This window comes from Nuphar pumila, chromosome 8 (genome assembly GCF_984573655.1).
Source record: "Nuphar pumila chromosome 8, dmNupPumi1.hap1.1, whole genome shotgun sequence".
Taxonomy (NCBI): domain Eukaryota; kingdom Viridiplantae; phylum Streptophyta; class Magnoliopsida; order Nymphaeales; family Nymphaeaceae; genus Nuphar; species Nuphar pumila.
The window spans coordinates 14,662,702-14,677,943 of record NC_143256.1 but is presented as its reverse complement, the minus strand read 5'-3'; the positions used below and the strand labels follow the sequence as shown (position 1 = coordinate 14,677,943).

At 40.1% G+C, this 15,242-nt stretch overlaps 2 protein-coding genes across 2 annotated transcripts in view; one reads left to right on the top strand and one right to left on the bottom strand.

Moving 5' to 3' along the window:
- Positions 1 to 4,581: 4,581 nt before the first annotated feature.
- Positions 4,582 to 5,587, bottom strand: LOC149829657 (uncharacterized). Its single transcript, XM_090015222.1, has 2 exons — positions 5,438 to 5,587; positions 4,582 to 4,842 (listed from the first exon to the last, which is right to left on the bottom strand). The coding sequence occupies exons 1-2, from the start codon at positions 5,585 to 5,587 to the stop codon at positions 4,582 to 4,584; spliced, it is 411 nt and encodes a 136-aa protein (XP_089871348.1).
- A 4,634-nt stretch (positions 5,588 to 10,221) lies between these two features.
- Positions 10,222 to 15,242, top strand: part of LOC149829656 (actin-interacting protein 1-2-like) — a 174,620-nt gene continuing 169,599 nt past the window's right edge. The window contains exon 1 of the mRNA XM_090015221.1: positions 10,222 to 10,265. Coding sequence (XP_089871347.1) covers positions 10,222 to 10,265 — 44 coding nt within the window. The remainder of the gene's footprint in view (positions 10,266 to 15,242) is intronic.

Here is a 15,242-nt window from a genome sequence, read left to right as displayed (position 1 = left end):
CAGGGTCAAAATTAAAGATCCTGTGTACGAATTTTTCTAAAGATACAAATAGGCAAGAGAAGTATAAATCAATTCATATAACATTTTTAGAGGAACATGACTACAACTATCTCATAATCCAAACAACCAATCATGCATTTAATAAAAATTAGCATGCAACAACAATATCTCACATGAAATGAAAATAGGTAAAGGTGCATAAACTAATTTCAGAATAGTAAATATGCATGATATCAATGCACATGCATGAATAGCTTATTAAATTCTTGTCAGAGTTTTCTTTTGTATGCATGTCGCTATTAAATGTACACAATTTTAGTTTCACTTTTCATTAAAACCTGCGGATATGAAAAAATGGGCACAACAATTCCCGAAGTTCAAGATATCCTAGTTATAGCTTAACACATAATTTGTGTTTTATTAATGGGTTTCAGATTTGGCCCTCGACCGATATCAAAAATCAATGTCATACATCAGAACATTAGAAATCAACATTTAATATCGGAACACTAGGAAAATCAACATCTACTGATATCACTTTCTTGGTATACCAATAATAACTATGTCTGCACACCACCCTCAGGCAAAGTGACAGAAACTCCGTAAATTGTGGCTGAGAGGTGAACCACCATATCATATTTAGGAGCACAATCGCACACAGAGTTTTAGTATCCTTACGGTTCTCCAAAACCGCCATCTAGGATTCCCATAATGTAAAAGGAACATTCAAGAAGAAACATTAATTACACTATTTTATCTTTTTTATCTTTTATCAAAAGACATTCTTTTCAAAAGATTTATTTTACAAATCAACATGCAAAATACAACATGTGACCTTGGCCCTTTACAAAATTTAACAGTGCAATTAATTCAGAAATCAATAGTTTCAAATGGATTTTTGCAATGCATAGAATAAACTTAGAGCAACACCTGCTCATGGTCCACATGGCCTACAGTGGATCACATCTGACCACTGGTGCATCTTATGCAAAGTGAACATGTGATCACATAATTATCCAAACATGTTCACAAATGCACATTCATTCCCACACAATACGAATGTGCATGAATAAACAATTTACATATGCATATGAACACATGCTTTCAATATACATTTTTATTTTCATGATTCATCTCATGCATAATATACAGACGTACACATGATCATGTTGATGCAACAACAATGTAATTTCAGAATTCACGTGTTCACTATATGCATATTTAAGCCAACACAAAACTCAAGTTCATGAGCATATGTAAACAACCACATCTTTACCAAATTCGAGTATGCTCGGGTTACCAATCAAAACATACTGAGCCCGAAGGTATGTTAATCATACACGGCATAACACTAAGACCTCATTGGCAATCGGTTAGGCTTAGGCAAAACCATCACAGCCTCAACCGATAACCATATGCAGTCTCATATTAATTTCTCCACGTATGTAGTGTCTCTTTACGACACAACCATATAAAAATTTTGTGACATTTTTTGATACAAGAACAGTCACATAAAAGCATGCATAATCAGTCACATAACATATTTTTAGTAATATTCATAAGGCATGACAGTCCTGTAAAAGTGTGCATAACAGTCATATAGAAGCACACATTATGTAACGTTTTATAAAGCATGAACAGTCTTATCATGACATACATGAACAGTCACATGATTATGTATTTAACCAGTCCGATAATTTGTCATGTAACCAGCTGAAAATCAACTATATGACAGGCTGAAATTTTTGTTATGAAACAGGCCATAAACTGACTATATAATAGGTTGAAGTTTTTATTATGTAACAGGCCATAAATTGGCTATATGACAGGCTGAAAATATGTCATATATCAGGCCAAGAATTCGGTAATGTACATGCAAAAAATCAACTATATAATAGGCCAAAAAAAATCAGACTTACTACAGTTCATGTGGCAGCAACAAAACAAGCCATATTCAATCTAACAGTGGCAGCATACCTGATCTTAACTTAGAGTTCAAGATGAAACTTTAAAGGTTGTTTTGATGCTGGCCTAAATGGCAGCATCAAACAAAGTTGGATATGGGTCCTAGACGATGATAATCGACTGGGCTAAAACCCACTGACATCAGCTCCATTTCATCATTTTTTTTGTTTGAGTCTATCCCAGCTGATTGCAGTCAGCTGGAGTGCTACACATGAGATCTGCTCAGCTGACTACAGTCAGTTGGGCTTGACAGGCTTAGAAACTGCTCAGCCGACTACAGTTGGCTGGGCATGACAGATTATAAAATATGATCAGCCAACTGTAGTTGGTTGGGCACAGAAGTGTTTGAATTATACTTAGTCGACTGCAGTTGGTTGGGCATATTAGTGTCTCGTATTATTTTTTGAACCCTGCTCAGCTAACAACACTTGGATGGGCCTGTGTACTAGAGAAACTGCTCAGCCGACTTTTGTCAGCTAGGTTGTTCATAGTTCATAAAAAAAATGAAATAAATTTGAAAATCAATCCTAAAACCATAATTTACGAAATTTGGGTTTTGGTGACATAATGTAAAACATGAACAGTCTTATATAATGCATTAAACAATTATATTAGTATGTTATATGACCAGTCTGAACACTTATCATGCCACAGGCCGAGAACTGATCATGTACAGACCAAGAACCAGCCATATAATAGACCAATATCTTAATCATGTAACAGACCAAAAATCTAGTTATGTAACATGCTGAAAATCTATCGCATAACAAGCCAAAAAAAAAAAACAATCATTGACATCCGTAGATCCGGACCAAATTTGCACGTTTATGAGGCTTGTCAGATCTGTCCACCATTACAATAGGCAGATCTATCCACATTTGTCCATACACATGGTAGGACAGATTTATCCTTGTGAACAGTGGAACAAATCTAACTATATGCACCGAAAATCGAAACAGCATGCATAGGCTAAAAGAATAAAATTTATGGATGGTTATAATATATATATATATATATATATATAAAACTAATGTAATGTTATCTATCAATCTCTCTCTATATATATATACCTAGTAAAATCATATTCTCATTTTTTTCTTCTTTTTTCATTCCACCAAAAACATTACATAAACCTCATCTGTGCTATTTCTCTGCATTTGAATCAAGAAGGAAGCCTGTACCTTTTTTTGAAGCTCAAAAGAGACCAGGAGAAAGATCGAATGATCGGAGAGAAAAAGAGCCTTCTTCTCCTTCTTCTTTTCTTCTTATTTTTTCTTCTCTTTCTTTCTCTCCCACGGTTTCTCTCTCTCTCTCTCTTTGTTTCTTCTTTCTTTCTTTTTCAAGTTTTATATCAGAGGGGGCCTCTAGAGGGTGACGCCCCTCTAGGGCTTCCTCACATGGACAGGAGATAGAATTTTCCATATGGGATTCTATCTCCAACCTCCTTTCCTAATCTTTCTAGATTTTTTTTGTTGACTTTTCCAACTCCTTCCTCTTTCTAATTACTTACTTTTTTTTTTAAAGCAACCAAAGAGGCTCTTATAGAGACCCCACTATTTGGTAACTACCATATCTAACTGAAATTTCAAATTAATTAATTTTTAATAATTAATTAATTAATTAATAATTAATAATTAATAATTATTCAAAAAATCTAGAGGGTGTCTTATCCCTCTAGGAGTCTTTTTAACCTTAAATTTTCTTAAATTAAACCTTTATACTAAATTTAAAGCTTTGATTTCGTTGGACCTAGATTTTGGATCTGAATTTGGATCCAAGATCCAAATCCATATTCAATATTCATATGGATCTTGAATTGAATCAGATCCTAATTAATATAGGTCTTCGACTGAGTCTAGATCTATATTAACTTGGATCATGCGGATCGGATCTAGTCTGATCCAACCCGAACCCGATCCTATCGAGATGGGCACTTTTTTAAAAAATGTAATTTTTGGGCGAACTATAGTTCGAATTCAGGAAAATAAAATATCATTGAATTCAATATTTCAAGGTGCATCCAATGATGTATAACTTGAATTTTGCCTCCAATTTTCACATGAATTTAACTCAAATTTTGCTTAAATTTTACTTGATTTTAAAGGTAAAAAATAAAAGTTTTTATCATATCTTGTTTAGCTCGTTCAGGTCTTGTCAATGAGACTTGAGCCAAACCCAAACTCAATTGACACCACCTAAAATTGAGGATTTATCAATTTTTCTGCAACACAACCAAAATCTTTGAATTTGACTGTGTAAAAACACACGATATTACATCCCTACCTTCTTAAAAGAATTTCATTCACAAAATTAGAACGTACTGAATAGGTGTGGGTAGTGCTCATGCATATCGACCTTGGGCTCCCAAGTGCACTCGTCCAATCTGTGATGTTGCCAACACACCTTCACGAATAGAATCGTCCTACTGTGCAGTGTCCTCTCCTGGCGATCCACAATTTTCATCAGCTTCTCCTATGTCATCAAGTCAGGTTGTACATCAACCGCCTCATAGTGGATCACATGTGAGGGGTCAGTCACATACTTCTTCAAGATCGAGACGTGAAAGACATTATGAATCTAAGAAAACTAAGGGAGAAGTGTCACACGGTATGCGGTCTACCCAACACTCTCAAGGATCTCTAAGGGTCCAACATATTGAGGACTCAACTTCCCCTTCTTCCCGAACCGGAAGACACTCTTCGTGGGCGAGATCTGTACAAACACGTGGTCACCCATGGCAAAGTTGAGCTTCCTACGCAGCTGATTGGCATAGCTCTTCTGCCTGCTTTGTGCTGCGACCAACCTCTGTCGGATCAACCGTACCTGGTCTGAGTAGTGCTTGATGGCCTCTGGTGACTCCACTGCTCTCACTCCAACCTTATTTCAGCACACTGGGGATCTACATGGTCTGCCATACAGAGCTTCGTATGAGGCCATACCAATGCTGGCAGGGTAACTATTGTTGTATGAAAACTCTACATGCTTTACAGCCTATCTCACTCTCCTGCCCAATCTAACGCGCATGCTCTAAGCATATCCTCTAGTGTTTATATCATGCGCTTTGTCTGACCATCAGTTTGTGGGTGAAAAGTCGTGTTGAACTTCAATGTGGCACCAAGGGCCTTCTATAACTGGTGCCAAAAACGAGACATAAAATGAGGGTATCGATCTGACATGATCGAATGTGGCACCCCGTGAAGCCAGACTATCTCATCCACATAGAGGTCTGCTAGACTCTCCAAGCTTTGACTGATCCTGATCGGTAGAAAGTGGGCACTCTTCGTTAACATGTTCACTATCACCTAGATGGCATCGTGTTGACAATGGGTCCACGGCAACCCTATGATGAAGTCCATTAAGTTGTCATCCCACTTTCACTCTGGAATGTTTAATGACTGAGGAAGTCCACCAGGTCTCTAATGCTTGATCTTCACCTAGTGGTAGGTAGACACTGAGACACAAACTCTGCTACGTCCTGCTTTATCTTGTTCCACCAATACATCCGTTGGAGGTCCTTGAACATCTTAGTAGAACTTGGGTGAACAAAATACCTCGACCGGTATGCCTCACTCATCAGCTCCTCCTGCAGTGCCTTTGGAACCCACCATCTGTCTTTGAACATGATGGTTTCATCCTCCTCACGACAAAACTATGCATCATGCTTCTGGGCACTCATGCACAACCTCTCAAACTCTAGATCGATTGACTGAAGCTCCTCAATGTGGTCTATAATCTTAGGTTACGCCTGCATCCCCGCATAAAGGATGCATCCAGAATCATCTGCAAATGGTTGTCATCTCACAAACTCTTTGATCATATCCCAAATATGCCCTATTAAGCTAAGTATCATGACTAAAGCCTTCTGCTAAGCGTGTCTGCCACTACATTTGCCTTACCAGGGTGGTAGGTGATGGAGAACTTGTAGTCCTTCAGGAACTCCAAACACTTGTGTTGCCTCAAATTAAAATCACATTGTGTGAATATGTACTTGAGGCTCTTATGATCAGAAAGGACCTCAAACTATTTCACATACATGTAGTGACACAAGATCTTCAGTGCAAAGACAATTGCCGCTAACTCCAAGTCATACATGGGGTAATTCTTCTCATGCACCTTTAGTTGTCAAGAAGCGTACGCGATCACCTTTCTGTGCTGCATCAAGACACAGTCCAGTCCGGTCCCTGAAGCATCATTGTACACAATGAATCTACCTGTCCCAAAAGGTAAAGTTAATATTGGGGCCGTGGTCAACCTCCTCTTCAGCTTCTGAAAGCTCTCCTCACATCGAGGTGACCAAACCAACTTTATCTTCTTCTATAAAAGTTGAGTCATTGGAGCCGCTATACGAGAGAAGTTCTCAATGAATTGACAGTAGTAGCTCACCAATCCCAAGAAACTCTTGATCTCTAAAATTGTCTTCGGTTGCTTCCAAGACAACATTGCCTCCACCTTGGCTGGATCGACCTCAATGCCCTTCTTAGAGATCACGTGGCTGAGAAACATCACTCTGTGGAGCCAAAACTCACACTTCAAGAACTTAACATAAAGTTGATGTTCTCTCAGTGTCTGCAACACAATCCACAGATGCTCTCAGTGCTCCTCCACGCTCTCAGAGTAGATAAGAATGCCATCGATGAATATAATGACAAAAGAATCCAACCATAAACTGAAGACCCGATTCATCAGGTCCATGAATGTTGCAGGGGCATTGGTAAGTCTAAAAGACATCACCAAAAACTTATAGTCCCCGTATCTGGACCTGAATGTGGTCTTTAGAACATCCTCTGCCCTGATTCACAACTGATGGTACCCGAAACAAAGATCTATCTTACAGAACCAGCTCCTTCTTCAACTCAACCAGCTCTGCAAGTGCCATGTGATACGGTATTCAGGAAACTGGTGTCATGCCAGGCATTAGCTCGATTGAGAACTTGATCTTCCTGTGAGGTAGCAAACCTGGCAAGTCCTCGGGAAAGACGTTCAAAAACTCATGAACCGCGTCCAACTGCTCCAAATGTGTCACCTAACTGTCTGTCGCAGACACACTGGCCAAGAACACCATACAACTTTGCTTATGGTACTTGGAGATCTTCAATGTCGAGACAATCTTCACCTCGCTCGTTGATCAAATCGCCTAAAACACCAATACAGACAAATCAGGGCGCTCTAACGGAACCTCATTTCTCCAACACTAAAGAGTAGCATTGTATTTAGACAACCAGTCTATACCCAAAATGACATCATAGAAAGTCATGTTCAGTATGATCAGGTCAGCAAACAACTCATGCACCTCGATGATCACTCAGACTGTAGGAAAATATTTCTCGCAAGAAGAAGATGTACCCATCGGAGACATCACGTAAAAAGCCTTCTCGAGGCTAGATGTAACAAGATCAAGCAAACTCGCAAAGGAGGAGGATATAAAGAATGGGTAGCACCCAAATCAAACATCACACGAGCATAGTGTTCAAAGACTACGAAAATACCTTCGAGCAGGTCATTTTGATTACCCTGTGTGGCAGTTGTTGCAGCGTACACTCTCCTACTGGTCCTCTGTTGCGCCTATTGTTGAGGCCTATGTTGCTACTATTGTTGTCCTCCATGAGTCGTTGGCTTGTTCGGACAATAGATAACGATATGTTCGGGCTGTTGGCACTAGTAGCAGACTCCCTTAAAGAGTGGACAAGAGCCCTAATGATGACTCTTGTTGCACCTTTGACACATGAACAAAGTCTTCCCCTATTGCTTCCTCTGTTGGGGTCGACCCTTCTGATGCCCTTGTTGTGTCCTCTGCCTCTTTACCTTACCCCCTGCCACCCACAGGTGGGTTCTTCATCGCTTCGCCACTGGTGATGCCCTGGTTACCCCCCACTCTTCTGTGATTCATCCTTGAACCTCTTCCACTCCTCATTCAAGATGGATGCAGACTTGATCACATCACTGAATATAGTAGGACAACTCGTCATCACACGAACCTGGAGTCCGTCTTTCAGCCCACGAACATACTTCGTTGCCCTTGCCTTATCATTAGTAAAAAGGTTCAAGTAGTAGCGCTCCAAACTCCTGAATTTGGTGGTATAGTTCACCAAACTCATGTTCCCCTGAACAAACCCAAAAAAATATTGCTACATACGTTCTCGTGCATAAGCAGGGAACTAAGCATCTAAGAAATTCTCATTGAAAGTCACTCAAGGAATTACCTCCACTCTGTCGTATTTCACTCATCACAGGGTGTCCCACAATTTCTTGGCATCACCCTTCAATTGGAACATGCCAAAATTAGTCTGCCTATCCTCAGGCACAGGCAGGATACAAAACGCCCTTTTAGTCTCCTCAACCCAACTCTCAGCTGCCTCTGGGTCGGCCTTCACTGAGAAGGTTGGAGATTCAACCTAAGAAACTTCTTGAACATCACCACGGTGGGGTTTGGAGTGACCTCGGCAAGATAGACACACATGATCTGTTGCGCCACCTGTGCCTGGACGTATGTGGTCACTATCGTTGTCAAGGTGTTCAGGGCATTCAACATGAAGTCCCTTTGCTCCTGTCAATCAGCGGGAGCACCAGAAGTCAAAGCTCGGGAGCGGGTATACATCTAAAACATGAAAAATAGTTAAAAAATTTGCACCCTTATCAAACCTACCCCCTTAGGATTGATCCCCTCAACAATCATAATTGCATATTCACATCAAATTCCTAATTCACATAAAAAGGAATTAAATTAAGCCATTCTCACAGTCTATCATATGAAATTTAAATAAATTGATATTAGTAAAAAAAAATACCAGGTAGCCCTTACTAGTGATGGAGACTGCTCTAGAATACAAGTCATGACTTTCTGATAAAATTTGGACATGGTTTGATTATCAAAAGAAAATTCTGGTATACAAAAATGATTAAAATATAATATTTTATGGTTGACTCTGATACCAAACCTGTAGCGACCCCAACTCATCCCTATTGAAAAGTAAATTTTTTTTAAAGCAATCAAAGGGACTCTTTTAGAGACCTCACTATTTGGTAACTACCATATATAACTAAAATTTGGAATTAATTAATTAATTAATAATTAATAAATATCTAGAAAATTTCATAGAGTGCCTTATCCATCTTGGAGTCTTTTTAACCTTAAATTTCCTTAAATTAAACCTTTATACCGAATTGAAAGCTTTAATTTCGTTGGACCTAGATTTTAGATTTGGGTCCAGATCCAAGATGCAAATTCATATCCAATATTTATATGGATCTTGAACTGGATCAGATCCTAATTAATATGGGTTTTGGATTGAGTTCAGATCCATATTAACTTGGATCATACAGATTGGATTCAGTTTGATCCAATCTGGACCCGGTCCCATCGAGACAGACCCTTTTTTAAAAAATATGATTTTCGAGCAGACCATAGCCTGAGTTCAGAAAAATAAAATATAGTTGAATTCAACATTTTGAGGTATATCTAATGATGTATAACTTGAATTTAACCTGAATTTTGCTCAAATTTTGCTTGATTTTAAAGGTCAAAAATAAAAGTTTTTATCATATCTTGTTTGGCTCATTTAGGTCTTATCAATGACCCATGGGTCAAACCCAAACTCAATTGACGCTACCTAAAATCGAGGATTTATCGATTTTTTTATGGCACTTAGCCAAAACCTCAAATATCTCTAAATTTAATACACGATATTACAAGATCTCGGCACTCAAGCACACCCTCATAATTGTTAGGGAAAAGTAATATGTTTGACTCTATATAATTAGGGGTGTCAACGGGTTGGGTTTACTTCGACCAAACCCTATAGGGTTCGGGTTTGGTGACAAAAAAGAATACCCGATTAAGACTCATGTCCCGACTTGAAGAACCGATTAATATATGGACCCGAGTATAGTTTGTGAAATTTTATACCAGACCCAAGCTTGACTCAAGCTTTGATTAAGACCATAAATTTTCAATGTAAAAATGATAAAAATTTATTATTTTATCAGGTATGATCTGGGTCTGGTTCATGTAGTTCTTATTGGATCTAGGTATGATTTATCTTATAGTAGGCTCGATTAGACCTGGGTCTAGACCCGGTATCCTACCCAAAAATCTGATCCAAGTTTGGTTCCACCTAGGTCGAACCAAAGCCGACCTATTGACACCCTTACATACAATGTCGTAAGCTTAAAGTAAAAACAACCACGATCTAACATTAATGTAAAAGGCTGACATGATTCCTGAATGAGTAGATGCATCATTACGAAGGGCAATATAAGATGGGGAAATCATTTGACCCTCTAATTGGAACTCACAGGAGAAGGTTGGTTTGAGCAAATGTATTCAACATGGTCGAATTCGTAAGAATGAACACTTAGATCATATTTTTTTATGTAAAAATATTATTTTTTGAAGGTTGAAAGTTTGGTACATTGTAGGTCGTTGATTTTTTAACCCTGAAAAAATCTCACATGCATGTTATAATAACATGTTTCAAAGGTCCTTTTCTACTAAACTAAACATGTAGATCGTGTCAAATGTGCAAAAAATAATAAAAATATTACAGTTTTTCACTGAGGGGTTCCTTACCCACGAGGGGTAGCAAATATTGTCCCATAAAACGGTCCTGGATTTTTTGTGAGCAAACTTTCTTGGATGACATCCAATCACTAAAGTGTCATAGTGAGTTTCCACTTTCTCAGTAGGATAGAGTGTGCGCTTAATTGTTGGGTAGTTCTGGGGTAGGACCTTGTCTCTGTGTGCTGGAACAGGTCGCTAAGGACAAATTTCACCATTGTGCGCTCAAAAAGTGACTATTTAGAAAATATTTAAAAAATTTTAATGTTTAATTCTTTAGGATAATGACGGCATCTATTTTACAATTTAACAATATTTTAATCTAAACTTTATTTTTTAATGACAAGAAAACCCGTATCGAAGACCAGGTCGCTTAATGGGCTCGGCCCACTGCGATATAAGACTCTCAAAGATTAAGACACAACCACCCTATTTTGTGGATTCTGATCGGGTGAAATCACATGGCACAAAATTTGTGCATTATGCACTTGACTGCCCTCCATCAGGCCCTGGGCCCCACAACTGACAGGCTGTCCTCAAGATGGAGGGTGATCAGGTGCTTAATGTTGGTGCAATTATATTGTATCTGATATTTTCATTGTTTTTATGTCACCCGTACACCTGACGCCCGAACCGGATAAGCAATTCAAATCTTGTGCAGGCCCCTGTCAATTCCTCTGAGTTTCGATCTCGCGACCCTATCGTTGAAGTAAACTTTTCAGTTCAAACTTGATAACTGACAAAATCAATATGCTTCCCAGAAAGTGAATCAACTCACCATGTCAACCAGCCATTAGAATAATTTGGCAATCAAATACTTAAATTGTAAACCATTTTAGATCTCGAATAATTTGGCAATCAAGTACTTAAATTGTAAACCATTTTAGATCTCTCTCTCTCTCTCTCTTGTAGGGGAGCAATTCTCGTGGTCAAATATGAGGTCTCGCCCTTGCTTGCGGATACTTGATCGCGTTTTTCTCTCCCCAGAACTATTTCACGCAGTTCCGGATGTCACTGCTTGTCTGCTGCCACGGACCATGTCCGATCATGGACAAATGACTGTTTCGTGGGGCGCAGGCTTCAAGGCATGTCGTAGGTTCTTCTTTGAGGAATGGTGGCTTCGGGTGCCAGACTTTCAGCAGTTGGTAGGTCAATCGTGGGCTCAACCTGCTACGGGATCTTGGGTGGCCATCCGCATCCATGTTAAGCTTCTTCGTCTTCGGAAACGTATTAAGGAATGGCTAAGTTTTAATAACCTGAACAAGTTTAGGTTCATCGGCCAGTGGGAAGCTGAGCTCTCCGATTTGGCCCAACGTCAGGTCGATCTTGTTGGTGTACCGAAGGGTCAAGTGCTTCAATTGCAGGAGCGTATCGTCGTACTCTCTACTCTCGTTGCAGAATGGAGAGCACGAGATGAGCTTAGATGGAAGTTGAGGGCTAGAGTTGCATGGTTGGCTAATAGCGATGATAATACACAATTTTTTCATATGAACGCATCAAATAAATACAGTAAGAACTGTATACTCTCGATCGAGATCGATGGATGCCAGTTTGGTCCGCACAATTGCCTGTCAGCTATTACTTCTTCTTTCTCCAGGTTGTATTCGGCCGACTTAGGCGTCAGGGGGGTCATCGGCGATATGGGCTATAAGCAGTTGGCGGCAAACCAATTTGTTTCTTTGCAGGTTAGATTCACTGAAGTGGAGATTTCGAATGCTATTAGCGAACTATCGGGATGGAAGGCACCAGGCCTTAATGGTTTTCACATTGACTTCTTTAAAGCATTTTGGTCAACTATAAAAACTGACCTGCTCCACTTGTTCGATGAATTCTATCGTAATGCGAGGCTGCCTAAACCATATCATGTGGCAGTCATCTCTTTGATTTCTAAGAGGCAAGGGGCATCAGACATATCCAACTTTAGGCCGATTTCGGTGATGGGTGCTCTGTATCGCATTATATCTAAGGTGTTGGCTAATCGGTTGCGCGCTGTCATTGATCAACTTGTTTTGTCCGAACCAGGGTGCTTTTATTCCAGGTCGAAGTTTGCAAGGATCCTTTATTTGTGCAACTGAGCTTCTTCACTCTTTACAGTCGACTGGATCACCGCACTTCATGCTAAAATTGGATTTTCACAAGACTTATGACAGAATGGCATGGGATTTTCTGATTGAATCTCTAACAAATATGGGGCTTGGCAGCCGATTTATAGCATGGGTTAAGGAGTTGGTCACAAAATCCGTATCATCAGTTTGCATCAATGGAATGAGAGGGGAAGAATTCAAGTTGGCTAGAGGTGTACGACAGGGTTGTCCTCTAGCACCTATCATTTTTAATATCGCGGTAGATGGTTTACCTATTCTCATGAAAAGGGCAGAAGAAACAGGCTTCTTGGAATCCTTGGGCATTCCTGGTTTTGTTGGTCACACAATTCAATATGCAGACGATACTTTAATATTTGGACATGCGAATGTTAATCAAATGTCTAGGTTGTACTTCATTATTAAAGTCTTTGCTGCAATTTCAGACCTTCGCCTGAACGAGAGTAAGTGCGCTCTGGTCTTACTCAATGTTGACCCTCTTCTCCAATCGGCTGCTGCAAGGATCTTCAACTGCCCAATATCCGACTTCCTGTCAATTTCTTGGGTCCATCGTTGCACTCTCTACAATCAGCGGGAACTTCTACTTGGATGTCTACCATAGAGCGGGTGCAAGGAAGATTGCAGGCTTGGAAGGCTCAATATTTATCTTTTGCGGGACGAGTGATGCTCATTCGCCATGTTTTAGCCCGATTACCAGAGTTTCGAATGAGCATGTCTATTATACCGACGACAGTAGAGCAGACGATCAATCGTTTGCTTTCGCACTTCCTTTGGTCTGGGAATGTGTCGCACAAAAAGTACCTGCTTGTTTCTTGTCAACAGATCGTGCTTCCGAGGCACCAAGGTGGCTTAGAGATTCCAACTATGAGAAAGAGGAGCATCGTTTTAGTCTTGAAGTGGGCTTGGGAAGCTTCCACATCTCAATCTTCTTGGGCTATGATTGTTAGGCAAAAATATGGTAGTCTACATGAATCCCTTCTTTCCACGCCCAGTTCAGTGTGTCATTCGTCCCTCTGGCTAGAGTGGCGGAAGACACTTCGATCCTTCAGTGGCAGAGATTTTAGGCCTGTCCATGGCATGACATGGCTTCACTGGGCCATGGCGAGCGGAGATAGGTTCTCCATTAAGCAAGTTTACCATTCCTTGTTGCCATCCGGGATGAACTGGTTTCCCAGTGATTGTATTTTGGGTAAGGGGCCAGCTCCAAGGGCAAAAGCTTTGGCGTGACTTGTGGCTCTGGATCGTGTTCAAACCCAAATTAATGTCAGGAAACGGGGGATTCAATTTCCAAGCATGTGTGTTCTTTACGAGAAGGTTGTAGAGGACACGACTCACCTATTTTGGCTCTGCCCGGTCATTCTAGACTTATTTTTTCAAACTTGGGGTGCGCCACTTGTTCAAACTCGTCCGTGCTCCGTTATTCGGGACCTCTTGCTTGGTCCCGGGATTGTACGACACAAAAAAAATGGAGATTACTGTGGCGGGTTTGGTTGCTTTCAGCATGGTGGGTCATATGGACTGAAAGAAACGACATCTTCTTCAGGGGCATCAAATTCGATTTCGGAAGGCTTCGACAACGGGTCATGTCTGATGTGTATCTGGCTCTTAAATTACATAGTAGGGGGGAGGGGCTGATCGACTTGTACTCTGAACTATGTACAATCGCCATCTAGATTGTGGCTGTTTTGCTCTTATGTTTCTCTTTTGTCTCTCCCATCCAATATTCTGTTGGATGTATTTTGGTAATGTTGAATGGTGAATGTTCTCTCTCTCTCTCTCTCTCTCTCTCTCTTGTACATGTGCTACAGAGTTTGTAACCCAAACTGAAACTACAACACCACACGTATATTTGTGCGGATGCATAAACATGAAATTTTGCCCATCCAAATGGATGGGTTTCATAGATTTAGGCAATGTTTGGAAACTAGTTGTCAGAAGTAGCCAGAGTGGGAATACCAACACCAGAATTGTTGGTGATGGATGGAGTTGTAAGAAATGATGCAAGTGAGATGGTATTTGACACGTCCAATTCCACATTTTACATCCCACTTACATGAGGTGGTAGTTACCAAATACTACACCAGATCTCACACAGGTGACTGCTTCAACAACCTTCCTAACGTTCTTTCAGTATTATTTCCAACTTTTTAGTTGCATTCCAAACAGATGCACATGTGGAAGTGGTAAATCTCCCGTAAAATCAAAGTGGGCGATAAAGTAGTCGGAAGTCATAGGAAAAAAGGTTTCATTTCAAAAAAATTGCCTAGACCGGATATGTCTTATTTGCAAAATGGGACACCAGTTGATATGGCATTCAATCCATTAAGAGTACCTTCACGAACGAATGTGGGACAAATATTTGAATGCTCACTCGAGTTAGCGGGAGACCTGTTGGGCAGATATTATAGAATAACACCCTTTGATGAGATATATGTTGGGTTTCCCTCCTTTGTGGGATCCATTGGTTCGATGCACATTCAGTATCACTGCAGAATTTCAAGCACGATGCTTGATCTTTTCGAAGATGATTTGGAGTATTTGCTGGATAGCGATTTGTAGAAGTCCTCTCAGCTAAATGACTATTCAACTGTTCAGAGTTTGAGGTTCAGCGAGTTGTCGAT

Coding starts and splice junctions, on each gene's coding strand:
- LOC149829657 (XM_090015222.1), bottom strand. CDS start 5,587: ATGTTCAAAGACAGATGGTGGGTTCCAAAGGCACTGCAGGAGGAGCTG. Junction 4,843..5,437: donor GGAACAAGATAAAGCAGGAC/GTAGCAGAGTTT, acceptor TGCTGAAATAAG/GTTGGAGTGAGAGCAGTGGA.